Source organism: Astyanax mexicanus, chromosome 8 (assembly GCF_023375975.1).
Source record: "Astyanax mexicanus isolate ESR-SI-001 chromosome 8, AstMex3_surface, whole genome shotgun sequence".
Lineage (NCBI taxonomy): Eukaryota > Metazoa > Chordata > Actinopteri > Characiformes > Acestrorhamphidae > Astyanax > Astyanax mexicanus.
The window spans coordinates 172,138-190,000 of NC_064415.1; the positions used below are offsets into that span (position 1 = coordinate 172,138).

General features: G+C 39.9%; 1 protein-coding gene and 1 long non-coding RNA gene across 4 annotated transcripts in view; one reads left to right on the forward strand and one right to left on the reverse strand.

The window, feature by feature from the left end:
- The first annotated feature begins 8,754 nt into the window (after positions 1–8,754).
- The window catches only part of dspa (desmoplakin a), a 36,302-nt gene continuing 27,193 nt past the window's right edge, over positions 8,755–17,863 (forward strand). Inside the window, exons 1-4 of one of the 2 annotated variants that reach the window (XM_022665517.2) lie at positions 8,755–9,060; positions 11,598–11,688; positions 13,273–13,394; positions 14,378–14,516. In XM_022665517.2, the coding sequence (XP_022521238.2) occupies positions 8,885–9,060; positions 11,598–11,688; positions 13,273–13,394; positions 14,378–14,516 (528 nt within the window). In that variant the 5' untranslated portion in view covers positions 8,755–8,884. The remainder of the gene's footprint in view (positions 9,061–11,597; positions 11,689–13,272; positions 13,395–14,377; positions 14,517–17,863) is intronic. The other variant, XM_022665518.2, reaches the window with a different exon arrangement.
- On the reverse strand, positions 13,401–13,810 carry LOC125803913 (uncharacterized). 2 transcript variants are annotated; one of them, XR_007440335.1, is made up of 3 exons: positions 13,758–13,810; positions 13,632–13,715; positions 13,401–13,508 (listed from the first exon to the last, which is right to left on the reverse strand). It is a non-coding gene; the product is annotated as an uncharacterized LOC125803913 (long non-coding RNA). The 2 variants fall into 2 exon arrangements; XR_007440334.1 differs by having other exon boundaries at positions 13,590–13,715.

The window sequence follows — 17,863 nt, forward strand, 5'->3', positions numbered from 1 at the left end:
GCGTATAGTGTGTGTGTGTGTGTGTATAGTGTGTATAGTGTGTGTGTATAGTGTGTATAGTGTGTGTGTGTGTATAGTGTGTGTGTGTGTGTGTATAGTGTGTATAGTGTGTGTGTGTATAGTGTGTATAGTGTGTGTATAGTGTTTGTGTGTGTGTGTGTATAGTGTGTGTGTATAGTGTGTGTGTGTGTGTATAGTGTGTGTGTGTGTGTGTGTATAGTGTGTATAGTGTGTGTGTGTATAGTGTGTATAGTGTGTGTATAGTGTTTGTGTGTGTGTGTGTATAGTGTGTATAGTGTGTGTGTGTATAGTGTTTGTGTATAGTGTGTATAGTGTGTGTATAGTGTTTGTGTATAGGGTGTGTGTGTGTATAGTGTGTGTGTGTGTGTGTATAGTGTGTATAGTGTGTGTATAGTGTGTGTGTGTATAGTGTGTATAGTGTGTATAGTGTGTATAGTATGTGTATAGTGTGTATAGTGTGTGTATAGTGTTTGTGTATAGGGTGTGTGTGTGTATAGTGTGTGTGTGTGTGTATAGTGTGTATAGTGTGTGTGTGTGTATAGTGTGTGTGTGTATAGTGTGTATAGTGTGTGTGTGTATAGTGTGTGTGTATAGTGTGTATAGTGTGTATAGTATGTGTATAGTGTGTATAGTGTGTGTATAGTGTTTGTGTATAGGGTGTGTGTGTATAGTGTGTGTGTGTGTGTATAGTGTGTATAGTGTGTGTGTGTGTATAGTGTGTGTGTATAGTGTGTGTGTGTGTATAGTGTATAGTGTGTGTGTATAGTGTGTGTGTGTATAGTGTGTATAGTGTGTGTGTGTATAGTGTTTGTGTATAGTGTGTATAGTGTGTGTATAGTGTTTGTGTATAGGGTGTGTGTGTGTATAGTGTGTGTGTATAGTGTGTGTGTGTGTGTATAGTGTATAGTGTGTGTGTATAGTGTGTGTGTGTATAGTGTGTATAGTGTGTGTGTGTATAGTGTTTGTGTATAGTGTGTATAGTGTGTGTATAGTGTGTGTGTATAGTGTGTGTGTGTGTATAGTGTGTGTGTATAGTGTGTGTGTGTGTATAGTGTATAGTGTGTGTGTATAGTGTGTGTGTGTATAGTGTGTATAGTGTGTGTGTGTATAGTGTTTGTGTATAGTGTGTATAGTGTGTGTATAGTGTTTGTGTATAGGGTGTGTGTATGTATAGTGTGTGTGTGTGTGTATAGTGTGTATAGTGTGTGTGTGTGTATAGTGTGTGTGTGTATAGTGTGTATAGTGTGTGTGTGTATAGTGTGTGTGTATAGTGTGTATAGTGTGTATAGTGTGTGTGTGTATAGTGTGTGTGTGTGTATAGTGTGTATAGTGTGTATAGTGTGTATAGTGTGTGTGTGTATAGTGTGTGTGTGTGTATAGTGTGTATAGTGTGTGTGTGTATAGTGTGTGTGTGTATAGTGTGTATAGTGTGTGTGTGTATAGTGTGTGTGTATAGTGTGTATAGTGTGTGTATAGTGTGTGTGTGTATAGTGTGTGTGTATAGTGTGTATAGTGTGTGTGTATAGTGTGTGTATAGTGTGTGTGTGTATAGTGTGTGTGTATAGTGTGTATAGTGTGTATAGTGTGTGTATAGTGTGTGTGTGTGTATAGTGTGTATAGTGTGTGTGTGTGTGTATAGTGTGTGTGTATAGTGTGTATAATGTGTATAGTGTGTGTGTATAGTGTGTATAATGTGTATAGTGTGTGTGTATAATGTGTATAGTGTGTGTGTATAGTGTGTGTGTGTGTATAGTGTGTGTGTGTGTTCAGGGGTGTAGCAGCAAATGCTGGGCCCTGTACACTCTCAATGTCAGTGGGCCCCTATCCATGCCAGTATACAAGGAAGGTGAGCGAAAAAAAAAAAAATCTGGATTTTCATGGGCCCTTCTCCCTACTCGGGCCCTGGGTAGTCAGGTCCACTTTTCCCCCCACTACCACACCCATGTGTGTGTGTGTAGTGTGTATGCAGGCTGCTGCAGGGGTGGGAGTGTGTTTTAGGGACAGTAATGTGAGTAATGATCCTCAACCGTCAATCAAATTTAAAAAACAACGAGGGGGAGGAGCCTAACAGAGAGAGTGATTACTCCCTGAGCCGTGTTGGGTTGGGCCTTATTACACACTTTCACTGACTGAACTCAACCCGTCCCAGACTACACACACACACACACACACACTGCAGTACTGCCAGTAGAATAGGAACAGGGGTTTAAACCCCAGCATTGATCTGTGGATCAGAGGTTATACTGTAGGATACTGAGATGATCAATTTGGGGATCAATCAAATCCTCACAGCAATGTTTCTACTGCTGAATCTGCAAGGAGCCTTGATTCTCTGGACAGTAGATACAGTTACTCCAACAAAAGCAGGATAAACTCTTTAATTTCAGAAGCAACAGGATAGCTGCTCTCCCAGAACATTTCAACACATATAGAGAATATAAACACCAGTACTGTACAACAGTTGGTGCAGGATGGTGCAGTAGTGCAGTAGTGTGGTACAGTAGTGCAGTACAGCAATAGTATGGTGCAGTAGTGTAGTAGTATTGTGCAATGGTGCAGTAGTATGGTGCAGTAATATGGTGCCATAGTGTGGTGCAGTAGTGTAGTGTAGTAGTTCAGTAGTATAGTGCAGTAGGATGGTGCAGTAGTGTAGTGTAGTGTAGTAGTGCAGTAGTATAGTGTAGTAGTACAGTAGTGTATTAGTGCAGTAGTTTAGTGTAGTAGTGTAGTAGTGTAATAGTGCAGTGGTATATTAGTGCAGTAGTAGTGCAGTAGTGCAGTAGTATATTAGTGCAGTAGTAGTGTAGTAGTGCAGTAGTGTAGTAGTGTAGTAGTACAGTAGTGTATTAGTGCAGTAGTGTAGTAGTGCAGTAGTATATTAGTGCAGTAGTATAGTGTATTAGTGCAGTAGTGTATTAGTGCAGTAGTGTAGTAGTGCAGTAGTAGTGCAGTAGTGCAGTAGTAGTGCAGTAGTAGTACAGTAGTGTATTAGTGCAGTAGTGTATTAGTGCAGTAGTGTAGTAGTGCAGTAGTATATTAGTGCAGTAGTAGTGTAGTAGTGCAGTAGTAGTGCAGTAGTGCAGTAGTAGTGCAGTAGTAGTACAGTAGTGTATTAGTGCAGTAGTGTATTAGTGCAGTAGTGTAGTAGTGCAGTAGTATATTAGTGCAGTAGTAGTGTAGTAGTGCAGTAGTAGTGCAGTAGTAGTATAGTAGTGTAGTAGTGCAGTGCTGCTGCTGGGGAATGTGTTGCAGCTTGTTGTTAGACGCTCTCTGGTCAGCAGTAATCCTGAGATAAGCTCAGTGAAGGAGGGGGCGGGGCCAGCTGGGTGTGTGAGTGTTTAGTAAACTGGAAAAACACTTCATTCCAGCTGGGTTTGATCTGAGTGTAAGATGAGAGTGATCTGAGTGTGAGCTGGGTTTGATCTGAGAGTGAGCTGGGTTTGATCTGAGAGTGAGCTGAGAGTGATCTGAGTGTGAGCTGAGAGTGATCTGAGAGTGAGCTGGGTTTGATCTGAGAGTGAGCTGGGTTTGATCTGAGAGTGAGCTGGGTTTGATCTGAGAGTGAGCTGGGTTTGATCTGAGAGTGAGCTGGGTTTGATCTGAGAGTGAGCTGGGTTTGATCTGAGTGTGAGCTGAGAGTGATCTGAGAGTGAGCTGGGTTTGATCTGAGAGTGAGCTGGGTTTGATCTGAGAGTGAGCTGGGTTTGATCTGAGAGTGAGCTGGGTTTGATCTGAGAGTGAGCTGGGTTTGATCTGAGAGTGAGCTGGGTTTGATCTGAGTGTGAGCTGAGAGTGATCTGAGAGTGAGCTGGGTTTGATCTGAGAGTGAGCTGGGTTTGATCTGAGAGTGAGCTGGGTTTGATCTGAGAGTGAGCTGGGTTTGATCTGAGAGTGAGCTGGGTTTGATCTGAGAGTGAGCTGGGTTTGATCTGAGAGTGAGCTGGGTTTGATCTGAGAGTGAGCTGGGTTTGATCTGAGAGTGAGCTGGGTTTGATCTGAGAGTGAGCTGGGTTTGATCTGAGTGTGAGCTGAGAGTGATCTGAGAGTGAGCTGGGTTTGATCTGAGAGTGAGCTGGGTTTGATCTGAGAGTGAGCTGGGTTTGATCTGAGAGTGAGCTGGGTTTGATCTGAGAGTGAGCTGGGTTTGATCTGAGAGTGAGCTGGGTTTGATCTGAGAGTGAGCTGGGTTTGATCTGAGTGTGAGCTGGGTGAAGGTCGGCTGGGTCGGTTCCAAAAAAAGAACAGTAGCAGATCTTTAACCCAGAGTTCAAAACCCTCCAGTAGCTCCTCCCCCAGCTCCTCTCTCACAGCTGAAGCTCCTCCCCCAGCTCCTCTCTCACTGCTGAAGCTCCTCCCCCTGCATTCTTGGCCGGGTCACAGTGAGAGCAGGGGTTTGTGGTTCAGTGTTTTGCTGAACTCTTGTTAAGGTTTGTTTACTGAATCTGGATCTGCTGTAAAGACACACACACACACTCACACACACACTCACACACACACACACAGATGTTTTTTTTTTCATACATACATGTTTTTTATACAAACAAACTTTAATATCAAACAAATATAATACGAGTTAATATAAAAATCTGTTTTAAATGACCATTTTATCTATTCAAACTAACTGCTCCTGTGTGGACAGTAATTATCCCTATAAACTGTGATTAACCGCATTGTTTTAAAGTGGAGAATTATTTCACTACTAACCACATCCAGACCTGTAGAATCAAGAATCACTTAAATAGAATCTGTCTGACATGAAGCAGATAAAAGATCTCAAAAGCAGCACATTATTATTATTAAACCCCCATCTGAAGAAACTCAACAACAGATGAGAAAAAACAATGTTACTGATCATCTATCAGTCTGGAAAAGGTTGTAAAGTCATTTCTAAAGTTTTCGGACTCCAGAGAACCACAGTGGTTCACTATTATTCACTAATGGAGAAAACACAAATGAAACACTGGTGAACCTTCCCAGGAGTGACCGATCAACTGAAATTACTCCAAAAGGGCATGAAGAACTCATCCAGGAGATCCCAAAAGAACCTAGAACAACAAAGGGGACTAGTTTAGATCTGAAGTTGCTGTTGATGAGATTGAGACGGTTGGGTATGGAGGTAAACAGTTCAGCTTCTGGGGTGAATTTTTAATTTCTTCACCTGAATTTGTCTCCTTGATTCATTTCAAAGTCTTAACAGCGTCACGCTCAAATGGAATTCTGTAGCACTTAAACAATGAGCGTCATCTGCTCTGAGCGGCTGATCGTGGAACAGCACCACCAGTATCTTTACAGCCCCCAGTTCCCCAGATCACATGTCACACAGGGTCTGAATAGGGAGCCCAACTGGGAACCAGATAGTTTTGTCCACTGGTTCCATATGGATCAGGTCAATGGTTGAACATAGTCTGGGCAGGTCTGGGTTCTTCACTGCACTGTATAGAGTCTAGAACCCGTGTGGAATTAGGGTCAGCTGTAATGATGGGGCCCATTTAGAAAGACCAACTGGGTCCAAGTAACAACGCATGCATTAAAAACCCACTCAGAGCTGAAAACCCAATTAAAACACATGAAAACCCACCTAATAAATGTTGGTCTCCTCGTTCACACTAACGAGTCCGATTACAGACAGGAAGTGGAGAAAGAATGGAGGTCTGGTAAAACGTAAACAACCTTTCCATCTATGTTAGGAAAACAAAGGATTTGACTGTGGGCTTAAGGAAGAGCGGCTCTGACCTCATTTCCTGTTACAGGAGTGTGGAGATCATCCTCACTGTACGGTAGAGTAATATATCATAAATTACAGTAAGACTTTTATCCACAAATTCCTCCACAGTTCACACTTTTCACACTATAAACACACATTTTGGAAATAACTGTAGAGATAATAGTGCAGATTTGTGCTTTATGCTTTTTAAACTGATCAGATTTACGTTTTTTGTTATGTTTATGTACATTTTTTCTGCAAAGGAATGCATAAAAATATGACCATAAACAAAAAACTCTTCCACAGAATCATATAAATAATATCTTAAATTTATAATTTGATACAAATTCTTATTTTCTGCTTCATTTCTCTGTATTGCTCTACAGCACCGTCTGTGATTGGAGGAGATTTTGTTCTGTCCTTTGTGCAAAAGTGCAACGTAGCCAATAGTCTTCAGACACAACTCCAACATTTAAACAAAAGTGTTAAATCAAATCCCAGTGCTTAACATTACAACCCCCTGCAACACCACAGCAACCACCTGGAAAACTGTACCTCCTAACACTTACTGCATATTCACTGTGACTCTTAAGATACCATATCAACCCTTTAGCATACTTTAACAAGCATGCAGCGTCTGCTTAGCAACAGTATAGAAACTACCTCAAATTACCCAGCAACCACCCTAGCAACCACCCTAGCAACCGCCCAGTTTATTACCCGTCTCGCAGCTATTAATCAAACAGTAAAGAAGAGAGTGTGTTTTGTGTTCAGTCGCTTTAACCTTTGACCCTTTTATCACTGTGTGTGAGAGAGTGTGCGAGTGTGTGTGTGTGAGAGTGTGTGTGAGAGTGTGTGTGTGAGAGTGTGTGTGAGTGTGTGTGTGTGTGTATTGTGTGTGTGTGTGTGTGTGTGTGTGTGTGTGTGTGTGAGTGTGTGTGTGTTTATTTAGTGTAGGTTTTCCTGCAGTTCAGGATCGACTTGCTCCTGCTTGTCAACACAAGACTGCAGAAAATGATTGTGTGTGAGAGTGTGTGTGTGTGTGTGTGTGTGAGAGAGTGTGTGTGTGTGTGAGAGTGTGTGTGTGTGTGAGTGTGTGTGTGTGAGAGAGTGTGTGTGTGAGAGAGTGTGTGTGTGTCTATGGGAAACATTACAGCTTCACACACAGATGGGAGGATTCCTGGTTTGGGCGTGGGCCTGAAACACACACACACACACACTCACACACACACACACACACACACACACACACACACACACACACACACACACACACACACACTCACACACTGAGTCACACTGGGTGTGTCCTGGCCTTTCACTGCTACTAACACTCCTGCTTATAATTTTCACACACACACGTAATAATGAGTCTGAGTCTGTGTGTGTGTGTGTGTGTGTGTGTGTGTGTGTGTGTGTGTGTGTGTGCTAATGTCGAGCATTTTGTTCACACAGTGATTTTAAAAATGATCACACACACACACACCCTGCGTGAGCTGCACACACTCCTGACGTGTGATGAACTGAAACACTGATTAATTATCTTTAATCTGATAAATTCAATAAACAGATATTAGATGTAAAATATTTATACTTATAGATATTCATATACAGAGTACCAGTCAAAAGTTTGGACACACCTCCTTGTTTAATATTTTTATTATTTTGATCCTGCATATTATACTGTATCAGTACGGCACTGTCCTGTCTTTAAAGTGTCTCGTCTTTTGTATTTATTGTTATTTAGTGTTTTTGTTTCATGTTTCACCATGATTCCACTGTGTACCTGTACTCAGATATAATGACAGTAAAAGCCTCTTGACTCGAGTAAATGAACAGTGAAGTGATCTATCAGATTATGAAGGAACAGATAATGAATCATGTAGTAACTTAAAAACAGTGTTAAACAAACTAAAATACTCTGTGAAGTATTTAGATACTCTTATCTGAGGAGCTGTTTAATAACTTGTGGTTTCTGAAGCTGGAAACTCTGATAAACTCATCCTGTACAACAGAGGAAACTCTTGCTCTTCTATTTTTTTGCGTTTTAAAATGCTTTATCACATTTTTTTAACTAATTACAAAGTGAACATTCATCAAAACATTTACATTCAACACACACTTCTGAATCTGCTTTACATTCAGTTTCTCATTATTTTTGGTTTGAATTAGGAAAATGTAAGGAGTCCAACAGAACATCACTTTTAGAAATAGTGTCCATAGTTCTTGTTCTTTTTAAGTAGGTGATAGTATTTTTAAAAACTCTGGGTCTTACTCTGTACAAACTGTTGATCGATAGTCATTCTTGTCCTTGTTAGATTACATTTAAAAAGACATGTAATGAACCAATAGAATTCATGAAAATAACATGAGACAATACTATCAAAAAATCCATAAGCAATAGCTTTTAGTGAAGCATCTACTTTCAACCCAAAGTCCTTCATTAATTCCCGAACTTCACATGATCTGTAACATTCCATTAGGAAATGATCTAAAGACTCGTCTTTATCTCAGTTTGGCATAAGACAAAAAAACTCCATTTAACAACAGCTGATAATCTGATAATCTTTTAATAGCAATTAACCAACTAGAATTATCTCTCATTTTTTCAGTCAAATATACACTAGACAGGTTTTTAACACACAAATTATTCTCATCACTAGAATAATAACTATGCTTTAATTTCTGGAGCGATCCTGATGAGTGCCAGTTTCCTCATTGTAACATTTTTGATTATTGTTTAGCTGTGACTATGTGATTATTATTAGTTCTTAGTTATTTTATTTAGTATTCTGTTTATTGTTGATGTAAAAGTTGGGTAAAAGTGTGTTCCAAGATAAACTTTCCTGTAGTTTACCTGACTTTTCTCACCTTTTTCTCTCCGCAGGTAAATCAGGTATATAATTACTGTTTGTCAAACACTTTCACTCAGGCTTTCAGGTACATTTCTGTTTCTCTGTTCGGCCCCGCCCCCTTTATCCCTGTAGGTGCGGCAGTGGGCGTGGTTTGAACATTCCCTTTGCGAGCTCTTCCGCGTGCGGCAGTGAGAGAGAGAGAGAGGTGGAGAGAGCTGTCCCGGATGAACAGAGTATCCAGGCTGTATTTTTTCTGTATCCAGGCTGTATTTTCTGAGTTTGAGTTCATACTGGTGGGATTAGGATGAGCGTGCACGGCTCGCAGGTTCGGGTTCCGATGGCGGCCCGCAGGTCCAGTTCCAGGCCGGACCTCAGCATGACCGGGTTCGGCGGTACCGGACTGCCCGCGGAGTTCGGAGAGAACTACGTGCAGCACTCCTACACCTCGCGCAGCTCCGCGGGCGCGGGGGGCCTCAGCAGGTACCGCCTTCTTTCAACTTGTTAGATGTTGTTTGATGTTGTTTGAAGTTGTTACACTGTATTAAACTCTTTGATGATGGCTTGTTACAGGTTTCTAACGAATTTAAACCAAAACGAGGCTAAATTTGACTTTAAAGTTCCACCTTAAATCGTGCAGCGCCTGAAGCGCCATAACGCAACTGCTGCGCGACTTAAGGTGGAACGGGGGAATTCCAATCTAAAATCCACTTCAGAAACGTTTCAAATCATTTAAATCAACTCCCAGACCTTCATCTAAACTGTTATTTTACATTCTTGGTAAATAAACAAACCGAATAAAATTCACTTTCCAGCTACAGATTGTTTTTTAAAACATTGATTTATTCATGTTCAAAGAATGTACGTATATTTAGTTTAGATAATGTTTTATTTTTATGTTTTGTTGACATTTAAAAGTACAAATATTAAGCAGGTTACTTTTATTGGATGTTTTAGGTCATGTTTATGTTTTCTAGGAATTTTACTGAAGTTTCTCAGAGAATATTTAATTTTTTTGTATTGAAGTAAAAATATTTTTACACATTTTACTGAAATATTAAAGTGTTTCGATACATAATCTTCATGAATATTTTAGAGTGTTTATATAAGTTTTGTTGAACTATTCAAAAATATTTTTGCAATACAGTTTTCATATATGCCATTTATTTAGATATTTTAAAACGTTTGCAGTAAATATTTTATCACATCTGTAGAAGTTTTACAGAATATTTAATATATCACACATTTTGCTAAATTCTAAAATGTCTGTTTCTTTCCAGTAGATATTTTGATGTTATAAAATATAGAACAAAACACCAAAAATAACAGTGAAACTGAACCTGATCTTAGAGATTAAAGTGGATTATAATGAGAGTAATTAGGAGTAATTAACAGGAGAAACAGTACTGGGTGTACTGGGTGTGATACTGGGTGTGATACTGGGTGTGATACTGGGTGTGATACTGGGTGTGAGATGTGGTTGATGTTAATGTTCACAGTTCATTCAGAATAATAAAGACTCGCCCAGAGACACACCTTAACCCCCCCCCCTCCCGCGCGCGCTGTAATAAAACCTGTTACACTGATAAACACTGTCTGACACGATTCATATACATATATATTATATTTAATGTATCGAATTTATATATTTGTAGTTATATACATTTTTCCACGTTATAGAGAATATATACAGACAGTTCTGTGGGTATTTTTTAAAATAAGATTTTAGTAGGTTTGAGAGTTTATTAAATTAAAGAACATTATTAATTGTTTATATAGTTGAAAGTATCTGAGATATTTTGTTAATAACTTTTTTATATATATTTTATTGAATTATTATATTATATCGATTAGAAGGTTTGTATGTGTTTTTAAGATGTTAGATTTTGTAGTTTGCTGTTTTATAGAATATATTTTACTGGATAATAAAAATATGTTCATACAGTCATTTCATAGACTTTTATTAGAGAATATTAAAGTTCTTTTACTGAATTTAAAAGCTTTTTCTACAGAATGTTTGTAAATATTTTACAGAATTATTTTTAATGTGTTGTTGGAGTGTTAAAGTGTGTTTTTGCAGATGTTCTGTGCGGTACTGTAGTGTGTGGTATTTGAGAGTATTGTAGTGTGCAGTACTGTTGGGTGCAATACTGTAGTGTGCAGTTCTGTAGTGTGCGGTATTGGAGAGTGTGTGGTTCTGTAGTGTACGGTATTAGAGAATGTGTGGTTCTGTAGTGTGTGGTAGTGTAGTGTGTGGTGTCGCCGGGCTGGTCGCTGGGTTTGGCTGCAGGCCTGAATCAGCAGGAAGAGCCGGAGAGGAAACTGTAGATCTGAGCTTCAGTTCTGCAGTCGGACTGAAGAGAGAATTTATATTTATTTACCTTTTATTTAATCAGCCACACCTCCCAAAACTCATAAATATTTACTGTAAATATTAAATAATCAGTTATTAATTAATTCTGAATAATTAGTCTATTGTTTAATAAATCTCTACTCACAGTGAAACAAGACAGTGATACTTTATTAAAAACATAAATTTACATTTTTAATAAAACTAAATAAACACACTACCAGTCAAACATTTGGACACACCTTCTAATTCAGTTTTTATTTATTTATTTATTTTCTTCACTGTAGATTAATATTAAAGAGATGAAATCGGAGAAATATATAATTCTGTAGTAAAGAGTAAAAAGTGTTTTTCCTCCACTTTAATTCTGATTCTAAATCTGAGGAATGAGATGAGCTGGAAATCATTACTGGTTTATTACTGGGCTGTTTTTAAACACAACCAGCAAAACTGAATTCAGTTATTATTATAAATATATATAACATATATAGTGTATAATTATAGTGACGGGTTGAGACAGAGAGCAGAATCACATTCACTAATTCTGATCTGGAGTTTCAGACAGTAGCGGTTCTGATCCAACAGTTGAGGGTGGAGCTGAGGGTGGAGCTGAGGGTGTAGCTGAGGGTGTAGCTGAGGGTGGAGCTAAGTGTGTGTGTTTGTGTTGCAGCATGTCGTCGGTGTCGGGTCAGAAGAAAGCTCAGGTTCTGTATAATTGCTGTATGCAGAAACTAGAAATGGCTCAACACATCCTCGAAACGGTGAGACACACACACACACACACACACACTCACACCATCACACACACACACACACACACACTCACACCATCACACACACACACACACACACACACACACCATCACACACACCATCACACACACCATCACACACACACACACACACACCATCACACACACACACACACACACACACACACACACCATCACACACACCATCACACACACCATCACACACACACACACACCATCACACACACACACACCATCACACACACACACACACACACACCATCACACACACACACACACACACCATCACACACACCATCACACACACACACACACACCATCACACACACACACCATCACACACACACACCATCACACACACACACACACACCATCACACACACAAACACGAGTGAAACAGTGTGTGTTAGTGAAAATAAGCGTGCAGTGAATAACAGCACCGTCCAATCAGCGGCGCTGAAACTGAAGGAGATGAACAGCTGGGGTTTGATGATCCTGCAGATCCTCCTGTAAAAAACCACAGCATGATTACATCACTACTTATTCTGAGAGATTAGTGATTAATGTTTAATCTGAGTTTAATCTGAGTTTGATCTGAGTTTAATCTGAGTTTAATCTGAGTTTGATCTGAGTTTAATCTGAGTTTAATCTGAGTTTAATCTGAGTTTAATCTGAGTTTAATCTGAGTTTGATCTGAGTTTAATCTGAGTTTGATCTGAGTTTAATCTGAGTTTAATCTGAGTTTAATCTGAGTTTGATCTGAGTTTGATCTGAGTTTAATCTGAGTTTAATCTGAGTTTGATCTGAGTTTAATCTGAGTTTAATCTGAGTTTGATCTGAGTTTAATCTGAGTTTAATCTGAGTTTAATCTGAGTTTGATCTGAGTTTGATCTGAGTTTGATCTGAGTTTAATCTGAGTTTGATCTGAGTTTGATCTGAGTTTGATCTGAGTTTGATCTGAGTTTGATCTGAGTTTAATCTGAGTTTAATCTGAGTTTAATCTGAGTTTAATCTGAGTTTAATCGTTATTTGATGGGTTCAGTGTTGGTCTGCAGTAATCTGAACAGGGTCAGTGTGAAACTGGTGCTCTCTTTAAAATGCAGTAAATCTGAGGAGAGAAAACAGAGGAGCGATTGTGTGAAATCTCCCCCGAGCTTCACTAACCTGAGTGTGTGTGTGTATAATGTGTGTGTGTGTATAATGTGTGTGTGTGTATAATGTGTGTGTGTGTGTATAATGTGTGTGTGTGTATAATGTGTGTGTGTGTGTGTGTATAATGTGTGTGTGTGTATAATGTGTGTGTGTGTGTATAATGTGTGTGTGTGTGTGTATAATGTGTGTGTGTGTATAATGTGTGTGTGTGTGTGTGTATAATGTGTGTGTGTGTATAATGTGTGTGTGTGTGTGTGTGTGTATAATGTGTGTGTGTGTATAATGTGTGTGTGTGTATAATGTGTGTGTGTGTATAATGTGTGTGTTTGTGTATAATATGTGTGTGTGTGTGTATAATGTGTGTGTGTGTATAATGTGTGTGTGTGTGTGTGTGTATAATGTGTGTGTGTGTGTGTTTAGAATGGTCCTCTGGAGGAGTTTGAGAAGACGATGTTTATGGCATCAGAAGACATCAAGCAGCTCCGGATCTGCGCCATGGAGATGAAGAACATCGGCCAATCCAACAGCTGGATCCTCAAGAGGTAACGCCCACACTTGCAGCACCATAACAACCCTGCGAGACACCATAACAACCACCCAATGCACCATAACAACCACCGAGACACCATAACAACCACCCAATACACCATAACAACCTCCCAATACACCATAACAACCACCGAGACACCATAACAACCACCCAGACACCATAACAACCACCCAGACACCATAACAACCACCCAATACACCATAACAACCACCCGAGACACCATAACAACCACCCAATACACCATAACAACCACCCAATACACCATAACAACCACCCAATACACCATAACAACCACCCGAGACACCATAACAACCTCCCAATACACCATAACAACCACCCGAGACACCATAACAACCACCCAATACACCATAACAACCACCTGAGACACCATACAACCACCCGAGACACCATAACAACCACATTTTTTATTTCATAGGCACCTTTCTGTCACTCAAAGATGCCATACAAGTAAATTGCATAAAAACTAAATAAACACTAAAAACTTTTAGTTTTAAAAATATACTATATACTAGACACCATAACAACCACCCGAGACACCGTAACAACCACCCGAGACACCGTAACAACCACCCGAGACACCGTAACAACCACCCGAGACACCATAACAACCACCTGAGACACCATAACAACCACCTGAGACACCGTAACAACCACCCGAGACACCGTAACAACCACCCGAGACACCGTAACAACCACCCGAGACACCGTAACAACCACCCGATACACCATAACAACCACCCGAGACACCATAACTTCCACCTAGTAACAGGGACACCATAGCAGCCAGTTAGCAACATCATATAAACCATCTGGAACGCCCTTGCAACCGTGTAGGTGCAGCCTAGCAACCAATAAACAGCACCATATAAACTGCTACTGTGAATGAAGGGTGCAATATACATGTGTGTATAAAGTGTTTGTATAATATATATGTGTGTGTGTGTGTGTGAGCAGTGTGGATGAGTGTACTGCTCTACAGAACGGGATCTGGAGTTCTGTTGGAGGAACGACTCAGAGGAAGCGCAGCAGCGTCAGCCGAGACGATCCGGGCCGGAACTTCCACGATGCCATGGCCTGGATCCACCAGAAGAAGGTACAGATCTACACACACACACTATACACACACACACACACACTATACACACACACACTATACACACACACACTATACACACACACTATACACACACACACACTATACACACACACTATACACACACACACACACACTATACACACACACTATACACACTATACACACTATACACACACACACACACACTATACACACACTATACACACACTATACACACACACTATACACACACTATACACACACTATACACACACACTATACACACACACACACACACTATACACACACTATACACACACACACTATACACACTATACACACACTATACACACACACTATACACACACACTATACACACACACACTATACACACACACACACACACTATACACACACTATACACACACACACTATACACACTATACACACACACACACTATACACACACACACACTATACACACACTATACACACACACACTATACACACACACACACACACTATACACACACTATACACACACACACTATACACACTATACACACACACACACTATACACACACACACTATACACACACACACACACACTATACACACACTATACACACTATACACACACACACACTATACACACACACACACTATACACACACTATACACACACACACTATACACACACACACACACACTATACACACACACTATACACACACACACTATACACACACACACACACACTATACACACACTATACACACACACACTATACACACACACACTATACACACTATACACACACACACACTATACACACACACACACTATACACACACTATACACACACACACTATACACACACACACTATACACACACTATACACACACACACTATACACACTATACACACACACACACTATACACACACACACACTATACACACTATACACACACACACACTATACACACACACACACACTATACACACACACACTATACACACACACACACACACACTATACACACACACACACACTATACACACACACACACACACACTATACACACACACACACACTATACACACACACACACTATACACACACTATACACACACACACACTATACACACACACACACTATACACACACTATACACACACACACTATACACACACACACACTATACACACACACACACTATACACACACACACACACACTATACACACACTATACACACACACACACACTATACACACACTATACACACACACACACACTATACACACACTATACACACACACACACACTATACACACACACACACACACTATACACACACTATACACACACACACACACTATACACACACACTATACACACACACTATACACACACACTATACACACACACACACTATACACACACACACACACACTATACACACACTATACACACACACACACACTATACACACACACACACTATACACACACACACACACACTATACACACACACACACACACTATACACACACTATACACACACACACACACTATACACACACACACTATACACACACACACACTATACACACACACACACTATACACACACTATACACACACACACACACTATACACACACAGTGTTGAATAATAGATGAGGTGTTGGATTTCTACAGGTTGAGCAGCTGATCAGTGCGCTGTGTTTGTAAACGCTGTAAAAAGTGAAGAACTGTGGTGTAAAATGTTGGGTTGTAGTGAAACAGGATATTGAGTACAAACCTTTATTAAATATTCCACCTCCGTTTCCCCTCAGTATTCACAAATACCGCTCACAACATACATAGAGTTACTCATGAATGAGTTGTGTAGAAATAGAGATATTTTCTCTAACAGCTGGAATTCATGCATTTACACACAATTCATTTTATTTATCATGACCTAATTTCAGGATGCTGGAGAACTGCTTTAAGGCACTGTGTGTATAAATGGTGTTTTTAGAGATTTCTTTTCACGAGTAACTCTATGCCCCAATCACTAACACTGTAAACCTGTCGGGAGCATCAGATAAAAGCTCTGTATTTGGGAATGATGGTGAAGAACGGAGGTGGAATATTCAATACAATTTTATTCTCATTATTAAGTTTCACTACAACCCACCAGAGTTCTCCTTTAAATTCTACCTCTCTGCTGAAACAGATCTGCAAATTCTCCTATAAAGCTTTTCTAAAACCTGCATCTCCACCTCCCAGTGTTTTCACTTTCACTCTGATGCTCTTTCTCTTCTTCACACTGGAATGTGAGATAAGCAAGACCTACTTAATCACACACACACTCACACACACACACACACACACACACTGAGATGAGAGTGTGTAGGAGTGTGTGTTGAGTGAGTTCCAGTGAGATGCGGTCACACAGTTCAGACTGGACACACACTCACACTCCTACACACACACATCCCACAGCTGAGAAACCGGTTTAGACTGGACACTAAACCCTCTCACACACACACACACACACACACTCACACACACACACACTGTACCTGCTGCAGGCTGCTTAAACAGGGATCTTTAAGCTCCTCCTTCCCTTAATAAACATCAGCTGTTCCCACAGACACTGTTTATCTTTACTTTACTGCAGCCATTATTATTTTATATTTTCACACAGTTATCTGAACTTTCTCCTCCTTATATTTCTCGTTACTCCTGTTTCATTTCAGCTGGTTTTTATTCCGGCTTCTCATCGTTCAATAAAACCCCTATCCAGATAAATCTCTCCATCCAGATAAATCTCTCCATCCAGATAGAGTGAATCTGATTGTGATTGGATGTAGAGAAGTATAAACATATACCATTCTGACTCCCTATTGGTTTATACTGTGATCCATCACACCTGCACACCCCCCCCCCCTCCCTCCCACACACACACTCCAGTAAGATCATAGCGGGCGTATGTAGTCTAGTGTGAAGATGATCCTGCAGAGACTCAAGAGACAAACTCCAGTCCAACTAAACTTCTTTAATATAGTACTATAGTGGGCGTGGCCTAAACTTTTGTTTTTAATGGCTTTATTTTTTTTCTTACATTACTTTTACTTCTATACTTTAATTTTGAAACCAGAACTTTATTAAACTATTTTATCTAAAGAGTAAAAAGCTTGAGTTGATACTTTTTAAGTATTTTATTAAACTCTAGTATCTAAAATAAACTCCAACCTACAGAGTAATGAATGGAGTGAAGGGCAGGATGTTCCACAGTTCCTCTCTGTGCTTCTAAACCAGACAATAGAACAGAGTGAAACCGGAGAGAGAGCCAGGGGGCGGGGCAGCGGGG